The following is a 15,696-nucleotide window of genomic DNA, read 5'->3' on the forward strand; positions in this document are numbered from 1 at the left end:
GAATATTGATTGTGGATGATACAAATTGAAACACCTTTCTCATCTGTAGTTAGGTAACGTTGCCTTTGTAGTAAAGACGTTTTAAGCCTCCATCTGACTTCGTTTTCCTGGAGCTAAGAACTCCATTCTGCCTCCCCAGCCCCAATCAAGCATTTATTTTCATGCCTAATACTTCAGCCAGCGTGACTTTCACTTCTGACAGTAAATAAAATGTCAGGGATATAGCAGTCTCTCATCCAAATTCAAGACAGTGGAAGTTAAAGGCAAGGAACACTATTTTCCCCTTGGTATAAGCATGATTAAAAAATGGAAAGGCACCAGGTGCAGATAAGATCCCAACAAAGGTTCTTAAGGCAGACGTGAAAAGAACAATTGACATTTTGATGGTCATCTTACAAAAGATGAGAGGGAAGAAGAAGAAGAAATGCTAAAGGAGTTGGGAAAGGGTCATATAACGAAAAGAAAGGAGATAGCAGTCAGTTCAAAAACGAAGGCATATTCAATTGCTGTCTATCCCAAGTAAGGTTTTTACATGCATCATTCTAGACAGAATAAAGAACGCAGTAGGTTTAAGGTTATGACAAGAACAGGTAGGGTTCAGACAGGAGAAGTCATGTATAGATTAAATAACTCTACATATCATCACAGAACTGTTGATGGAATGGCAACCACAAATTTACACGAATTTTATAGGTTTCAAAAAAACTTTTGATACAGTGAATAAAACAGTTTATAACAGAAATTTTGTGAACATCATTCAGAGCATCTATGAAAATATAACAGGCCAAGTAATCTACAACAGTGAAGTGACTAAGCCATTCCAGGTTATTAAATGGTGTCCAACAAGGATATCTTATGTCACAGACAATCATTTTACTGATAGCAGACCTGGTAATAAGAAAGACCACAGAACAACCAAGTTGCATACAATGGACTTTCACACAGAAGTTAGAAGACCTTAACTTAGCAGATGACATCAACTTGCTATCCTATATCCACAGAGTCATGCAAGCCAAAATAAATATATCCAGGCCTACGCACAATTAGTAGGGTTGAAAATCAAGATAGACTGAGAAACTAAAACTATGAGAATTAGCACACAACAAGAAACACCAACAACACTTTCTAGGACTGACACCTAAGAGGTCAGATATTTCCCATCTTGGCAGCATTGTAAGTACAACAGGAGGAACAGACAAAGGCATTAAATCCAGAATAGTGAAAGCCAGACATGCCTGCCTAACTCTAAAGCCAATCTGGAGAAACAAAATTTGTCCTCCAAACTGACCTTTGAATATTTAACACCATTGTAAACGTCAGTCTTACTATATGAAACACGGAGACTTATTAAGACCTTACTACCCAGACTCCATGTTTTCATAAACAACCGCCTTAGAGAAATTCTCAATATCAGATGGTCGGGGGTGGGGGGGAAATCACAAAAAAAGGAACTCTGGAGGAAAACAAAACAGATAAGACTGGAAATTACAGAACAAAAATGAAGAAGGCTAGGACATACATGGAAGAAAGACCCAAATAACATAATTATGCAGGCACTGGACTGGAATCCCCAGATCAAGAGGTGATGAGATAGATGGAAACGCACAACAGAAGTGGAACTGAATGCTACCAAACAACATGAAGCTAAGACAACATGACAACAAGAAGCTAAGACAGCAGCAAGAAACTGTCAAAGATGGGAGGCAATGTTGAATGCCCCATGTTCTGCATGGAATAGAGAGAGAGAGAGAGAGAGAAGTAAACTAAGGCATAAGCGGGTGCAGCTCCCTAGCTGTTCCGGAGAGAGTCTATATGGATTTCATTTCATGCAAACATTCCCTTCCTGGGTTTGCCTTTATTTATAAACTTGGTTGTTCGTAAGGCTTCCCTATAGACTCCTCTGTCTCAAATCCTAGGTTCCTCTATTCTATAACCACTCCTATCTCACTTACATTCAGGATGGCATTAACAAGCCAAACCTACCGCAATAAATCAGGAGAAGTCAGTCAGCCATTCCCTAAAGGTTTTCAGCACCTGCTAACAGATTGGGTCAACTGCTACCCCAGCTGCCCTGATTACAACTGGCATTTGTGATTTTGTAGATGATAAGTGACTAAGCATTATGCAAATATAAATACTGTCTACTCTGGATACTGTAGTTAAGTAATCTGAAGTGGTCTTGGCTGCTGTTTACATGGATTTGGTGCTTAAATAACAGGTGGTGTATTGATTGTTAACTACTTCATGATTAATTCTGGTCTCTTTGGGAAATCTTGATGCAAACATTGTGCAACTGTTGTTTGACTTAGGGATTATTCCATTCTGTTCAAGGAATGTCAATTTTTCTTGCTCCAGCCTACATTTGGAATATGTGTGGAGTGGGAAGACGACATCAAGCTAGCTGACTGCTCACATTCACGTGGCATTGCTCTCTTCAAGGAGGGTGGGGATGAGGCAGATTTTTATTGGTTACGCTCCTGTTCTCATCATTAATGGAATTGCCTAGTGGCTGCTTTGCAGACTTACTGGCAACCTCCAGGCAAGTAGTGCATATCCTGAAAAGGCTTTGACGAATCGGAGAAGGTCTCTACTAATCCAACCCAGCCTCTTCAGCCATGCACATTCTCCTCCCCTGGACTTGCCCCATAGGCAATATTGACAGATTAAAGAAAATGCACAAAAGTTTAATTAGAGTATGGGAAAATATTAGCATTTCCTTTTACCTTCCCATCATTGCTAATCACTGGGAGATTTGCGTGTACTGAAAATATAGCAGCCGTGTGCCGGCATCTCAGGCGCCTTTAAACACAGGCTCACGTGCAGCAGCTGTATCCATGGATTGTTTCCAACACTGCTGTTGAGGTGCATCCAGCCTTCCAATGTTTGTAAAATACCACTTAGGCATGCTACAAGAAATAAATAATAATTATCTAGTAATGTTTCTCCACAGCATACCAAAACAAACAAACAAAAACAACAAATAAACCACCCCACCACCAAGCAACACTGCAGTTAAACACAGTCAGATCCAAGCCTTTGAAACAAGAAAGGAAACAATTCCAGGGACTGATCCTGCACCACTGAATCAATAGGAGTTTTGTCAAGGACTTCAGAAGGAGAAGGATCAGACCCTAAGACGGTACAAGACAAGGAACAATCTGCAGCAACTAGTTGGGATACACTGAAATGGGATCTAGGCACAATGAAAAGAATTTACCATGCAACATGGCTCTGAACAGAAGAGTGAAACAATTACAGTAAGTTACCTGCTGCGGAATAAACCTGCTGTAGCTACTGAGCTGGGAGAATTATTTTGAGCAACATCGGAGGTTTAGTGGAAAGGCAATGCTTCCCTTTAGTCGCCTGTAGCCCTCTCACTCGAGTCTACAGGAAAACATGCTGCTGGTGACAAGTTCCAGCTGCTCCACACAGCTGGCTTCCTTCCACGCAGCAGAACCCAGACAAGACCGATGTTTGCAGTCATGCATCCAGCAGCTGGCTACTAGACAGCCACTATCATCGGGGATTTCCCTCCTTCACTATAAAAGCATCTCTGTAATTCAACCTCTATAGAAAAACAGTGGCAGGACCTACCTCCTCCTCTCCCTCAAATTCTGCTTTGGCCAAAGATTCCTCCTTGAGTTTGTGGCAAAGACGCCCCCCATAAAATGAATAGTACAAAGAATCAAATCCAGTTCAGAGCTCTGACACTGCATCAATTTAGTGCTCTTATGAAACTCCATTTGTCCTACTTCACAAGACCAACACTCTAAAATCCAGGCAAAAGCAAACAGTTAAGCAGGAGGATCCTTCCCTGAATTGGCACCAGCTAAGAGCATCTTGCATCACTTGACCCCTTTAGAACAATAAGTCGGCTGTCACTGATGGGCACTGGAGGGGGCCATGCCTAGATCTTATCAACCAAACCAAAAAAAAAGACTGTTGTAACTGGAGGTCTCAGCATGGAAGATAGAAGAAAAGTATGAGCCAGGTTCGGGATGGAGGGGAAGCGAGATGAATTCTAGAGGATTCATACCCATCAAAAACAATACAGAAAGAACTGAACAGAGTTACAGTTTTGACTACTAACATGGCATTGCAGAAGAGATCACATCAGGAAATCCACCCTGGTAGTTTACATCTTAGACTTAAAGGGAAGCTTGTCAAGGTTTCAGACCCAGAAGTGTACAGTAGTACTCATTTGGTATACACAGCATCTTTAAATCGGAGATCTCCAAACTCTTTAAAAATCTCAATGAATTAACTACCTCCCAGAGTTGCAAATGGGCAAACTGAGGCAGACAGGTGAAGTGACCTGCCTATGGTCACACCGCAATTTAGTGGCGGAAAAAGGAATAGACCCCAGGACTCCTGATGCCCAGTATCCTTCTCCAATGTCTAGTTTGAAATGTCACTCTTTCCTGTTGTATTTAACACCTTGACTTTAAATGGAAAAAAAAATCCTACAAGCAGCTTTTTTTTTTTTTTTTTTTTTTTTTTTTTTACACTGCAGATAAATAATTCTAAGAACAAATCTGTTTGGATGCACATGATGCTACTGTGCAGCTTTAGAACTATATATCGTAAGTCACGATGTTAAGATATTTTTCTAATTCCTGATCACTTAGAAGGAAGTAGTGATACATCAAGAGAACTTGAGCACTTAGTGATAAGAAATCGTTTCTTAAAGCAAGAAAACTTCCGGACCACAAAAACCTCAACTGTCTCTTCCTTCAGATGTTGAAAGAAAAAGGACTGTTTGTAACTGAGGGGTGAGTTCTGATGGGTCTTCTACTGCATTCCGCAATCCGCCCTTATGAATTAACATAGATGTGACAAAATTAATTTCTTTGTTTCAACTAAGCAAGCTCTGTTTGTTTGTTTGCTTGTTTGTTTCTGAAACAATTCACCCAGGGGCGCTCAACCCCACACTCCACCGCCATCTGACCCTTTCCCCCAAAACTCCCATCCCCCTCTTCCAGCCCCTACTCCACCCTTTCCCACCCAGTTCCACCCCCTCCCTCAAGAGCGCCCCATCCTCGCTCCTCCCCCTCCTTCCCAGTGCCTCCTGCACGCCGTGGAATAGCTGATTATGGCAAGCAGGAGGTGCACTAGGGAGGGAGAGGAGTTGATCAGTGGGGGCAGAGAATTTTCTGTATGGCTGTGAGCCCCAAAACAACTTACAAAACCTCTGGGAAAGGCAATGGGAATGAGGGAAAAATCTTTTATTGGACCAACTTCTGTTGGTGAAAGAGACAGGGTTTTGTGCTACACAGAGCTCTTCTTCAGGTCTGGAAAGGTATTCAGGCCAGGTCTACACTATAAAGTTAGGTTCCCTGAATGACCTATTAAGCCGACCTAATCCCCCGTGTACACAGCACTAGGTAGATGAAGAATTCTTCTGTCGACCTCACTACTGCCTCTCAGGGAGGTGAATTAACTGTCAGGAGTCTAGAGAGTATCTATACTGAAACATTGCTGCTGTAGCATTCCTAGTGGAAACATAAGGCTAGTCTACACTGAAAATTTACATCAGCATAGTAATGTCTCTCAGGTGTGTGAAAAATCCACATCCCTGACCGACACAGTTAAGCCAACTTACCCCCCGGTATAGACAATGCTAGGTCAATGGAAGAATTCTTCTATCAACCTAGCTATTGCCTCTCAGGCCATTTCTACACTACCAATTTTGGTCATCGCAAGTTTAAGTCAGCATTAAGCTGCCATAATTAGTATATCGCTTATGCGTATGCATACTTGTCTCCTTGTGTTGGCGCTGAGCATACTCACTAAAAGTGCTTGCATCGATGCACAATGCAGTGCACTTTTGGGAAGTTTTGGCAATGCTTGGTGGGTCCAAAATGAGTCATGCAGGGGTGACTGGGAACAAAAGGTCAGCTTCCCAGTGTGCCACTGTCTCCATCCCACAACGTCATCTATATCCCAAATTTTTCACGCCTTTTTAAAAAATCCCATGAACCCGTATGTCCCTCCTTGCTATTCGCCATCTCTGACAGAAGCAGGCAGAGCTGTGCAGGCTCCATTATTGTCATAAGCATTGCAAGCATAGGACCATTGACCCTCCATTATTTGTAGAGCTCCAAGAATAACCAAATCAGCAGGGAACATGATGATTTCTTGGCGGGTAGACTGCTGTGGGACATAGAGAGAACCAATTCAATGTTGCAGCTGCAGATGGTGGAGCACCACTTCTGGGACTGAGAAACAAGCACTGACTGGTGGCATTGCATCATAATGCAAGCTTGGGATGACAAGCTGCAGAACTTTTTGACGCACAAGGCCACATCCTGGATCCGTGTACTGAGTTCACCCCTGATGTCCAGCACAAAAACACCAAAACGAGAACTGCACTGACAGTGGAGAAGTAAGTGGCAATCGCACTGTGGAAACTTGCAATGCCGCATTGCTACCAGCTAGTGGGAAATGGGGGCCATGGATCAACGTTCACGTCGCACTCCCCCTCTGTATCCAGCATGGGTCAGGAAAGCTAGTGATCCAACCAGTGGACCAAAATTCGGTGATGAATCCTGGTCACGTGCCATCTGAGACATGTTGCACATACACTAAGAAGTGGAAATCAGTTTGGAGTTGGAAACTCCACTGTCAAGGCTGTTGTCATGCAAGTGTGCAGGGCCTGCTATGCAGAACTGTGACTCTCAGCAATGTGCAGGATACAGGGGATGGATTTGCAGCAGTCGGGTTCCCAAACTGCGAAGTAACAGATGGCACATTTATCCCCCTTTTGGCAGCAGACCTCCTTGCCACAGACAACATCAACAGAAAGGGCTACTTTTCTATGGTTGTGGATCAACGTGGACGCTTCACTGACATCACTGTGGGCTGGTCAGGGAAGGGGCATGATGCTCGCATCTTTAAGAACACAGGACTTCTCAGAAAGCTCCAAGCAGGGTCTTTTATTCCTTGACCGGTGGATTATCACTGGCAAAGCTGAAATGCCAGCAGTGATCCTTGGGGCCTCAGCCTCTGCCTTGCTCCCCCAGCTCAGGAGGCCGTTCGCTAGCCACCTGAGCAGCAACAAGGAAAGATTCAACTACCAGCTCAGCAGGTGCAGACTGACAGTTGAATGTGCTTTTGGTAGATTAAAAGGATGCTGGCATTGTTCACTCACAAGATTGGATCTCAGTGGAAAAAAAATATCCCAATGGTTATAGCTGCCTGCTGTGACCTGCGTAATATCTGCGTAGCAATGGGGGGAAAGTTGCTGCCGGGATGGAAATGGAGCAGATGTCTGCTGAGTTTGAAGAGCCAGACGCAAAGTATATGGCTCAAGGAGGCGCTGAAGGAGCACTTAAATTGTGAGCTACAGTAATGCATTGTGGTATAACGTGCTCTGCCTAGCCCTGCTGTTTCAGGGCCTGTTAGGAATTGTGTGGTGGTTGGTGTACATGTATTAATATAATACTGTCAATGCGGCTATTAATTCTGCAGCACTTGCTGTACATTTATGATTACTACACTGTGTGTGTTTTTCACTGATCCTATGAGTTGTGTGACACTGTACAGTAACAAGTATGTGGGTGCTTTCAGAACTGCTAGGCACCCTGCAGTATATAATGTGAACTAATAATGACAAATTATGTTTCAAATAATAGAATTGTATTCAGTAACAAACCAGTGAAAAGAAAAATCTGTGCAGTTTAAAAGCAAATCTATTAATTTTAGGTTTTTAATGTACCAGAATTTATCAAAAGGCAAGAACATTCATATGCATTTTAGCTACACATACAGCTGCAATGGCTTTCACAGGTCAGTGTATGTGAAGCTGTAGTTGTCCTTAATGTCCCACGGGTGGGGGTAGGGATGTGGCCCCTGACGCAACATGGAATGCTGAAGGGGACGTAGGGTGGTGCCGCAATGGAGTTCTTCATGGACTGAAAAGGGAGGTGAGCCTGGGCTTGTTAAATCTGTACATTCACAAGAGTCTGCAGCATTTGTATTTGCAGCTAGAGAAGCCCCATTTTGTCCTGCTGCTTTTCGTTTCCACTCCTTCCTTCGCCAGGCTGTCTACAATGTTCACCCCTGAGGCCCTGTGCTCACGGTCTGATGCAGCAGTGGCTTGCAGGATCCCCTTGAACATGTCACCCCGAGTCCTCTTCTTTCTCCTCTATCTGGCTCAGACACTCTGCAACTGTGGAAGGGGGAACCCTTCCAGGATGCAATGGTAACAGCTGCAGATACAATACACAGGAGGTACTATTGTTGTTGGCACAGTCACAATGGCAAGCGAAACTTAAGGTTCTGAACTGCTTTCCTTTGCCCCCCCTAACTTTTTAAACAAGATGTGCTTATTGACACTTCTGCTTCCAAGTCCTTGTGCCTGGCGCCACTCACAGCACCAGCAATGGTGAGTATGACCCATGGGGGGGCAGAGGGAAATGAGGAGGGAATAGCTCGGTTGCATGAAACTATGAATATAGGTCAATGGCATTGAATACTGGCACTATTTTCTACAGGGAGCGGTGATTTTAGCCGCTTTCTCACTCCTGAGGGTAACAAAGGCAGAGAGAGCACAGCTGCTTCCGGCGTCCCGAAGATACCCATGCCCATATACTGCCTGCCTAAGTTAAGTGTCCTACGGCTGAGGAAGAAATAAGGCTGCCGTCACTAGAAACCTTCAAGAGAGGACTGCAGAGTACCTCCATGAAAGTTTCATTGAGATCTCTCAGGAGGATTCAAGGGACATCTCTGTGTATGTAAACAAACTGCTCCACATGCCCTTCCCCACCTGAATCTACGGAGCAATGAAAAGCAGATAACACTACCACCTCTTGTCCACTTCCAGTACGAGTAAACTAATGCAAAGTGGATAGCTGTGTCTTGTTAAGTTGCCATCATTGTAATGGGAAATACATTTACACTTACCCAAGGATCCTTTCCTGCATTGGGTTCATCTGTGCTCCACTGTCAGGACTGACTTGTCTGGGTGGAGTCTCAAACAGCTCCTGGCAAGGGGCTTAGCTGGACCCCTAAGTCACATCCTCCCATCCTTCTCCTCGTCCTCTCTTTTCTGTGGCTTGGGCTCCTTGGAAGCTCCATGGTGATATGCAGGGTGGTTGTGGGGTCACCGCCAAGTACAGTATGCAGCTCTTTGTAAATGCAACAGGTCTGCTGCTCAGCACCGGATCGACTGTTGGCCTCCCTTCACTTCACCTGGCCCTGCTGCTGGTCCCTGTCCTACCTCTTCTCTTGCATCCCCCATGAAATCTATTCTTGGATATCAATGTTTCTACAGCTGGTCCATAGCTGTGCGTGCACAGCCTCTTCTTCCCACAGGCCCAGGAGATCCAATATCTCCCATCTACTCCAAGCCACAGCACATCTGGAGCATGTAGCCAGCATGGTCAGCTGGGCACTTGTGCACAACAATGGAGAGCTGCTAGGTTTGCTCACCAAGCTAGCTAATCATGAAAAAGCATTTCAAAAATCTGTGGTGCTTTAGAGAGTAGGGGAGCCTTCTGGTCTCTGTGATCCCTGAGCAATGGAGTTCACAACTGAGACCAGAGCGGTCAGTGTCTAGCATTGTGGGCCAGCTGCTGGAGCACTGTTAAGGTTGACATAAGCAACGCCATGTTTACACTAACAGTACATCAATCACGGCTCAATGCAGCTCAACTCTCGGGGAGGTTGGTATAACAGGATGCTTACATTAATGGAAGACAAATGTAAGTGCAGACACAGACAACTATGTTGACGCAAAGTGGCTTATGTCCACCTAACTTTGTAGTGTAGAACAGGACTCAGGGAGGTGGATTACCTATGGTGAAGGGAGAACCCCTCCCACTTGCATATAGGGTCTACACTACGCCAACAGAGCATTTCAAGTGTAGACATCCCCTTAGCCTCAGGAGCGTCGTAGCTAAATACAAGGTGGAACAGATATTTTGGCATAAGCAGTTAACACATATTTTAAGAGACCAAGGTAAAGTGGCCTTTTAATACCTCTACAGTCATGGACAAAAAAGGGGAGTTAGTGAGTTACAGACTATTGTAATAAGACATAAATCTGGTGTCTGTATTACAACCATAATTTTTAGTGTCTAGGCTTGTCTTTTGAAAGTGTGCTTTGTGGAATTCTAGACTCAGGCTGGAGTCCGAGCTCTGGGACCCTCCCACCCAGAGTCCAGAAGTCTACACAGCAATGAAACAGCCCTGCATCCCAAGTCAGCTGACCTGGGCCATAAGACTTGGTGTTGTGAGTGTTTTATCTCAGTGCAGATGTACCCTCTGAGTACTTCCCCCAGACCTGAAGAAGAGCTGTGCGTAGCTTGAAAGCTTGTCTCTCTCACCATCAGAAGTTGATCCAATAAAAGACATTACCTCACCCACCTTTCCTCTCTAATATCCTGGGACCAACCTGGCAAAACCTCTGGAAGGCAGCTGAAAGCAGCAAGCCCTCTCTTCATATCAATCAGACTGGAAGAAACCAAAACCACTTAAATCTATGCACATGGACACTAGGAGCATCTACAGAAAAGGTCCCCCTGGGGAAACATGATGCCCTTACACAGATGCTGACACTTCACAGAAAACTTTGGGGAAATGTCCTATTTAGAGACTATTTTACTTTCTGTAGTAGTTTTTCCCCCTATTCTTATCTCTTTCTCCTTATTACTAAAGGTAGTTGCATACAAATAAATTACTTCTGAGAAACCTTGGATCCTGGTGATTATTCTTTGATTGAAATAATCTTCTGGAACTTCATCATCTCAACAGCAACAACTAGTGATCTCACTCCAGGCCTAGCTGTGCAGTCTGCTATGCATGTGTGCCGTCAATGTTCGAAGCCATAAGAAACCTAATTTCCTGTCACATCTACATGGAAACAAACTAACTCGAAAAAAACTGATTAAGAAATTGAGACACACACAATTTTAGGGGGGAGTGTATACATGTGCACACGCGCACACTCACTTTATGAATACCTTGATTTTACTGATGCTTTCTGAACAAGTCAATTCTGGGAAGAGTCCAAGGATGCTAAACTCCATGCCAAGTTTGTTTGAGAACGTATTGGGCAACTGAAAAAATAAAAATGGGGGCTATAGTAGAAGTAGAATTTGAGCCTTCACTGTCTTGGCCTCTACCACTCCCATATTAACATAAAGAGAAAAATTTTACATCAAAAAGACTTCAAAATTTGTAGCAGCCCTCAGCTGGTTATAAAAGTTCAAGGACTTCAGAAGGAGAAAAGCATTTAGCCAGAATTGTTTTCTGCAAAATTTTGTTTCATTCAGATTCAGCGGAGCTTTTCAAACAGCAAACACAACTCACTGGACTATAATTATCCAACATGCCCAGACAACTTTGCCATCTTCACTGTAAATATGCATGTTCTGGGTGCAGGGTCCCCCTCACCCCGAGGAATACTGAATGCCCTATCCTTGCATGTGTACGGGAGGGTGCTACTGTTTTAAATCAAGATTGAAATAGAGCAGATCTTTGATGTTTTTCCAAAATAGGAATTAATTCAGGGAATTCCTATGCCCTGCATTATGCAGGGGATCAAAATAGATTATCACACTGGTCCCTTCCGTCCTTATAAATGTCTCCCCATTCCGGCCCTAGAAATCTTGGTATTTCACTGCAAACCTACCAAGGAGTATTTTTTTAAAGCAACCACAGCAGCGAACAACAATGAATTGCCTGAAAAAAGAAACTGACAGATTTTGAAATGTTCTTTAAAACCACATTGAACGCACAGTGAAAATCAAGGAAGAAATATAAACTATTTCAGTGCTGCTCACCACCACACAAGTGCATACGTACGCACAGAACATACAAAACTCTACCGGGAGGGAGAAGAGGTTATAATAAGGGAAGATGTAGTACTTTCTAGTCACTATCAAGGCCGTGCATCTTGACAGTGGCATCTGGTGTGGCCACGAAAACGCTGAAGAAAACCCCCATAATAGGGAAGTGTTTATGTTATCTGTGCTGAGAGGGGATAGCCAAGAAACAGCTCCCAAAACAGGCATAAACTTCTGTTGTAGGTCATTAACAAGAAAAAAGGATAGGCAGGGGTAAGAGAGAGGGGAGAAAATAGGTTCCCCCCTCCCCCATTATAGACTCAGTTTTGTTATCTATAAATATTCTGAACTTGACTGCGGATCTTGCCATTTTCTAGGGTCTTTCTTCTTCTTTTATAACTAATACATACATACTAGAATTGGACTGCAAACCTTGCATCTGGACACTTCCAGATTCTGAAAAGATTTTAATCCAGCCTCTGATTTTACATCTGGACCCTCCCTCCCTCTCTGCAGTGTACTGAATCAAAACCATAGATTCAGACACTCTTGAACTAAGGCCTGGTCCACACTACACAGTTAAATCGATTTAAGCAGTGTTAAATCGATTTAACGCTGTACCCGTCCACACTACAACACACTTTAAATCGATTTTAAGGGCTCTTAAAATCGATTTCTGTACTCCTCCCCAAAGAGAGGAGTAACGCTAAAATCGATATTACTATATCGATTTAGGGTTAGTGTGGACGGAAATCGAAGTTATTGGCCTCATCATTTTACAGTAGCTACCCACAGTGCACCGCTCCAGAAATTGACGCTAGCCTCGGACCATGGATGCACACCACCGAATTAATGTGCCCTAGTGTGGACGCATAAAATCGATTTTATAATATCGGTTTTATAAAACCGGTTTTAGTTATTTCGATTTTATGCTGTAGTGTAGACATAGCCTGTGAGACAGTTTGGATCAGGAATGCAACTGTAGCTGGGGCCCATGTCTAATATTATAGGGTAAACAGAGTCAGGATGAGCTCTACCCTGACATCTGGTGGTGAATTATGGGAAGTGTGGAAAGAATTTCAGAAAGTGTGAATTCTCAGATATTTGCATGGGCACGCCCAGCATAGCCCAATGCAGCCTGGGATGGTTATTTTGACAGCTCTGGGCTCCCCAATTTCTTTGTTATTGGGGCAGAATAAATAAACTGTTGCCAACTGATTATGTGAATGAGGAACTACGAGACTGCTTTATGACAGAGATGTCTCAATATAACGTAAGTGACACTTGCTAAACAAGGGACATAGGTTCCAATACCCAGTGAATTGAGAGAGGTTGGAGATTGGTGTGTGTACCTGATGCTATGGGCCCTTTTGAGGGCCTGGAACACCTACTGCACATCCTCCTCCCTCCACTGTTAAATAGTAGAGCTAATTTTGATTTCATTAGGAGTCCATCTAGAGACTGCTGAGCTGAATTCATGTTGGACCAATGGTGCACCAACACCAGGCCTCCCCTACAAAGAGCTGAATTGAGATCACGGAGTGCTGTGTTAACTAGTGGGGGAGCCTGAAGACCTATTGTTAAGGAACTGGCAGAGCAGAGCAGTTTGTAGTGTGTTGGTGCAGCCCATGGAACAGTGAGTGGAGTGAAGTGGTTTGCAGGGACAGCTTGTGTGGTGGAGCTGGTCATGGTGAAGGCTGCAGCAGAACTCCATGGAGAGGTGGAGCAGTTGGCCCTGGCCCACGTAAGGTGCCCCTTAACACCCTGTGTGGATGTCCCCCCCGTTTCCACCCAGGTTGCGGGGGTAAAACTCTGCAGATAAACTCTTGAATTCTGGGGTGGCACTGACCACAGACTTTTGGGTTGTTGGACTTTGGGGTGATTGGACTTAAGACCCTAAGGGGGAAAGGACATTGCCAAACATACTTGGAGGTGGGTTTTTGTTTACGGTTTGTGTTATAATCCTGTTTGTGGTGTTTCTCCAATGGGATGCCGCATTGTTTCCTTCCTTTATTAAAAGGATTTTGCTCAAACTCCGTGCTTGCGAGAGGGGAAGTATTGCCTCCTAGAGGCGCCCAGGGGGGTGTGGTAAAAAACGGAACCCCTGGATACTGAACCCGGCCCTTGTTGCTGCCAACTCAGAGGGGCAGAAGGGTTACAATAGAAAACAGATGCTCTCCATGTACCATTCCCCCCAAAATTATGCTCCAACAGTGACACCTCCAGAGCGCTATAATATTCTGATTTAATAACCAGATTCCTGTCAATGAAACACTGGAATTGCCATAATAGATCAGGCCAGCAGTCCATTTGGTCCAGTATCCTGATCCCAGCACCATTAAGACCTGGGGAACGTAATGACTACTCCACTTTGTCTTTCCTAGGACATTTGCCCCAGCTGACTGTAGTTGTCAGGAAAGGCTACAACTTCAAAGAAGGGTCAAACCATGTTCAGCAGTTTCTAAAAGTACAGCTGATATTTGCTCTAACCTTCCAGACCACATTGGGAAACATGGCAAGCCCAAGGAGCTCCTCTGCCTCCTTGCTCTCCAGCGCACACCCATTCTAACCAGGAGCATTCAATTTCCCTCTCAACTGGGTTTATTAATAAAATCATTTTTGATACAGTTTTCAGAGAAGTGTTGAAGAGTGGCAATAGGGGGCACATAAGAACTCAGCATGCTTTATAAGTCTCCCACAAGAACTGAGATTTCTTATTTTTTGGTGAACAATTATTTCTAAGGTATCAGAGGGGTAGCCATGTTAGTCTGAATCTGTAAAAAAACAACAATGGGTCCTGTGGCACCTTAAAGACTAACAGATATATTGGAGCATAAGCTTTCATGGGTGAATACTCACTTTGTCAGACACATGTAATGTATTTTTAATTATTTGTAAGCTACCATAACAGAAACCAAAGTCATTTACACCAGAGTAACAGAGCAGAGCAAGTCTTAATCTCTTTTAGCTTAATTATAAAGCCACTCTGAAAACAGTTTTGTTCCTAGACTTGCTGCCCCAACACAGCAAACCCAAGATTGGCAGGACTCCTGCACTTGGGACAAGAACTGATTGTGAAAGATTCTGAAAGATTTCAATTTCAACAAAAAGGAAGACAAAAAACATTCAACACAAAAATGTTCACAGTTTTTCAGACCAGCTCTACTTACAACACCTACACAATGACACCAGAATGCATATGCATCTTGCCCTCCCTCTCCCAGTTTGCTACAAGCCTCATCGTGAGAGTAGACCAAGCATAGTGAGAGGCCTCAGAGCTGTCCCACACTCCAAAGAGCTCTTTAACACACACACACACACACACACACACACACACACACACCTATCCCCAAAGAAGTGGGAGCAACCAGCCACTCACTACTCAACTAACAACAAGTATCCAATGCGTAGAGCCCTGCGCAGATACAAAACGTGTACCCGCATTCAATCCGCAAACACAGTCTGTGGCTATCTGCAGATTTGTGGGGCTCTACCAATGTGTGCAGATACAATAGAGGAGTTCTTAGTCAGGACAGAGATTTTGATTTCAAATTTCCAAGGGAGTAGAGAGGAAATATTTTAAAAGCCATGAAAAAGTACCTCTTCTGTCTTCTAAGAATGTGTCTATACTGCAATTAAAAACCCACGGCTGGTCCATCCCAGCTGACTCAGGCCTGTGGGGTTCAGGCTAAAGGGCTGTTTTACTGCAGTGCAGATACTCGGGGCTCAGGCTGCATCCTGATCTCTAGGACCTTGCAAGGTGGGAGAGTCCCAGAGCTCAGGCTGCAGCCTGACCCCAAATATCTACACCACAATTAAACAGCCCGTTAGCCTGAGCACAGGGAGCCTACGTCAACTGGTGTGGACCAGACATGGGAATCTAATTGCAGTGTAGACATACCCTGAA

The 15,696-nt window shown here is 44.0% G+C and overlaps 1 protein-coding gene across 4 annotated transcripts in view; it reads right to left on the bottom strand.

Annotated features, from left to right (window-relative positions):
- Positions 1 to 15,696, bottom strand: part of PALD1 (phosphatase domain containing paladin 1) — a 187,507-nt gene that overhangs the window by 119,679 nt on the left and 52,132 nt on the right. Inside the window, exon 1 of one of the 4 annotated variants that reach the window (XM_050959372.1) lies at positions 2,724 to 2,744. The exons of the other annotated variants lie outside the window; for them this stretch is intronic. Within the exon in view, the coding sequence (XP_050815329.1) occupies positions 2,724 to 2,734 (11 nt within the window). The 5' untranslated portion in view covers positions 2,735 to 2,744. Of the gene's footprint in view, positions 1 to 2,723; positions 2,745 to 15,696 lie in introns of those variants that run through there. 4 annotated transcript variants of the gene reach the window in all.

This window comes from Gopherus flavomarginatus, chromosome 6 (assembly GCF_025201925.1).
Source record: "Gopherus flavomarginatus isolate rGopFla2 chromosome 6, rGopFla2.mat.asm, whole genome shotgun sequence".
NCBI classification, from domain to species: Eukaryota; Metazoa; Chordata; order Testudines; family Testudinidae; genus Gopherus; species Gopherus flavomarginatus.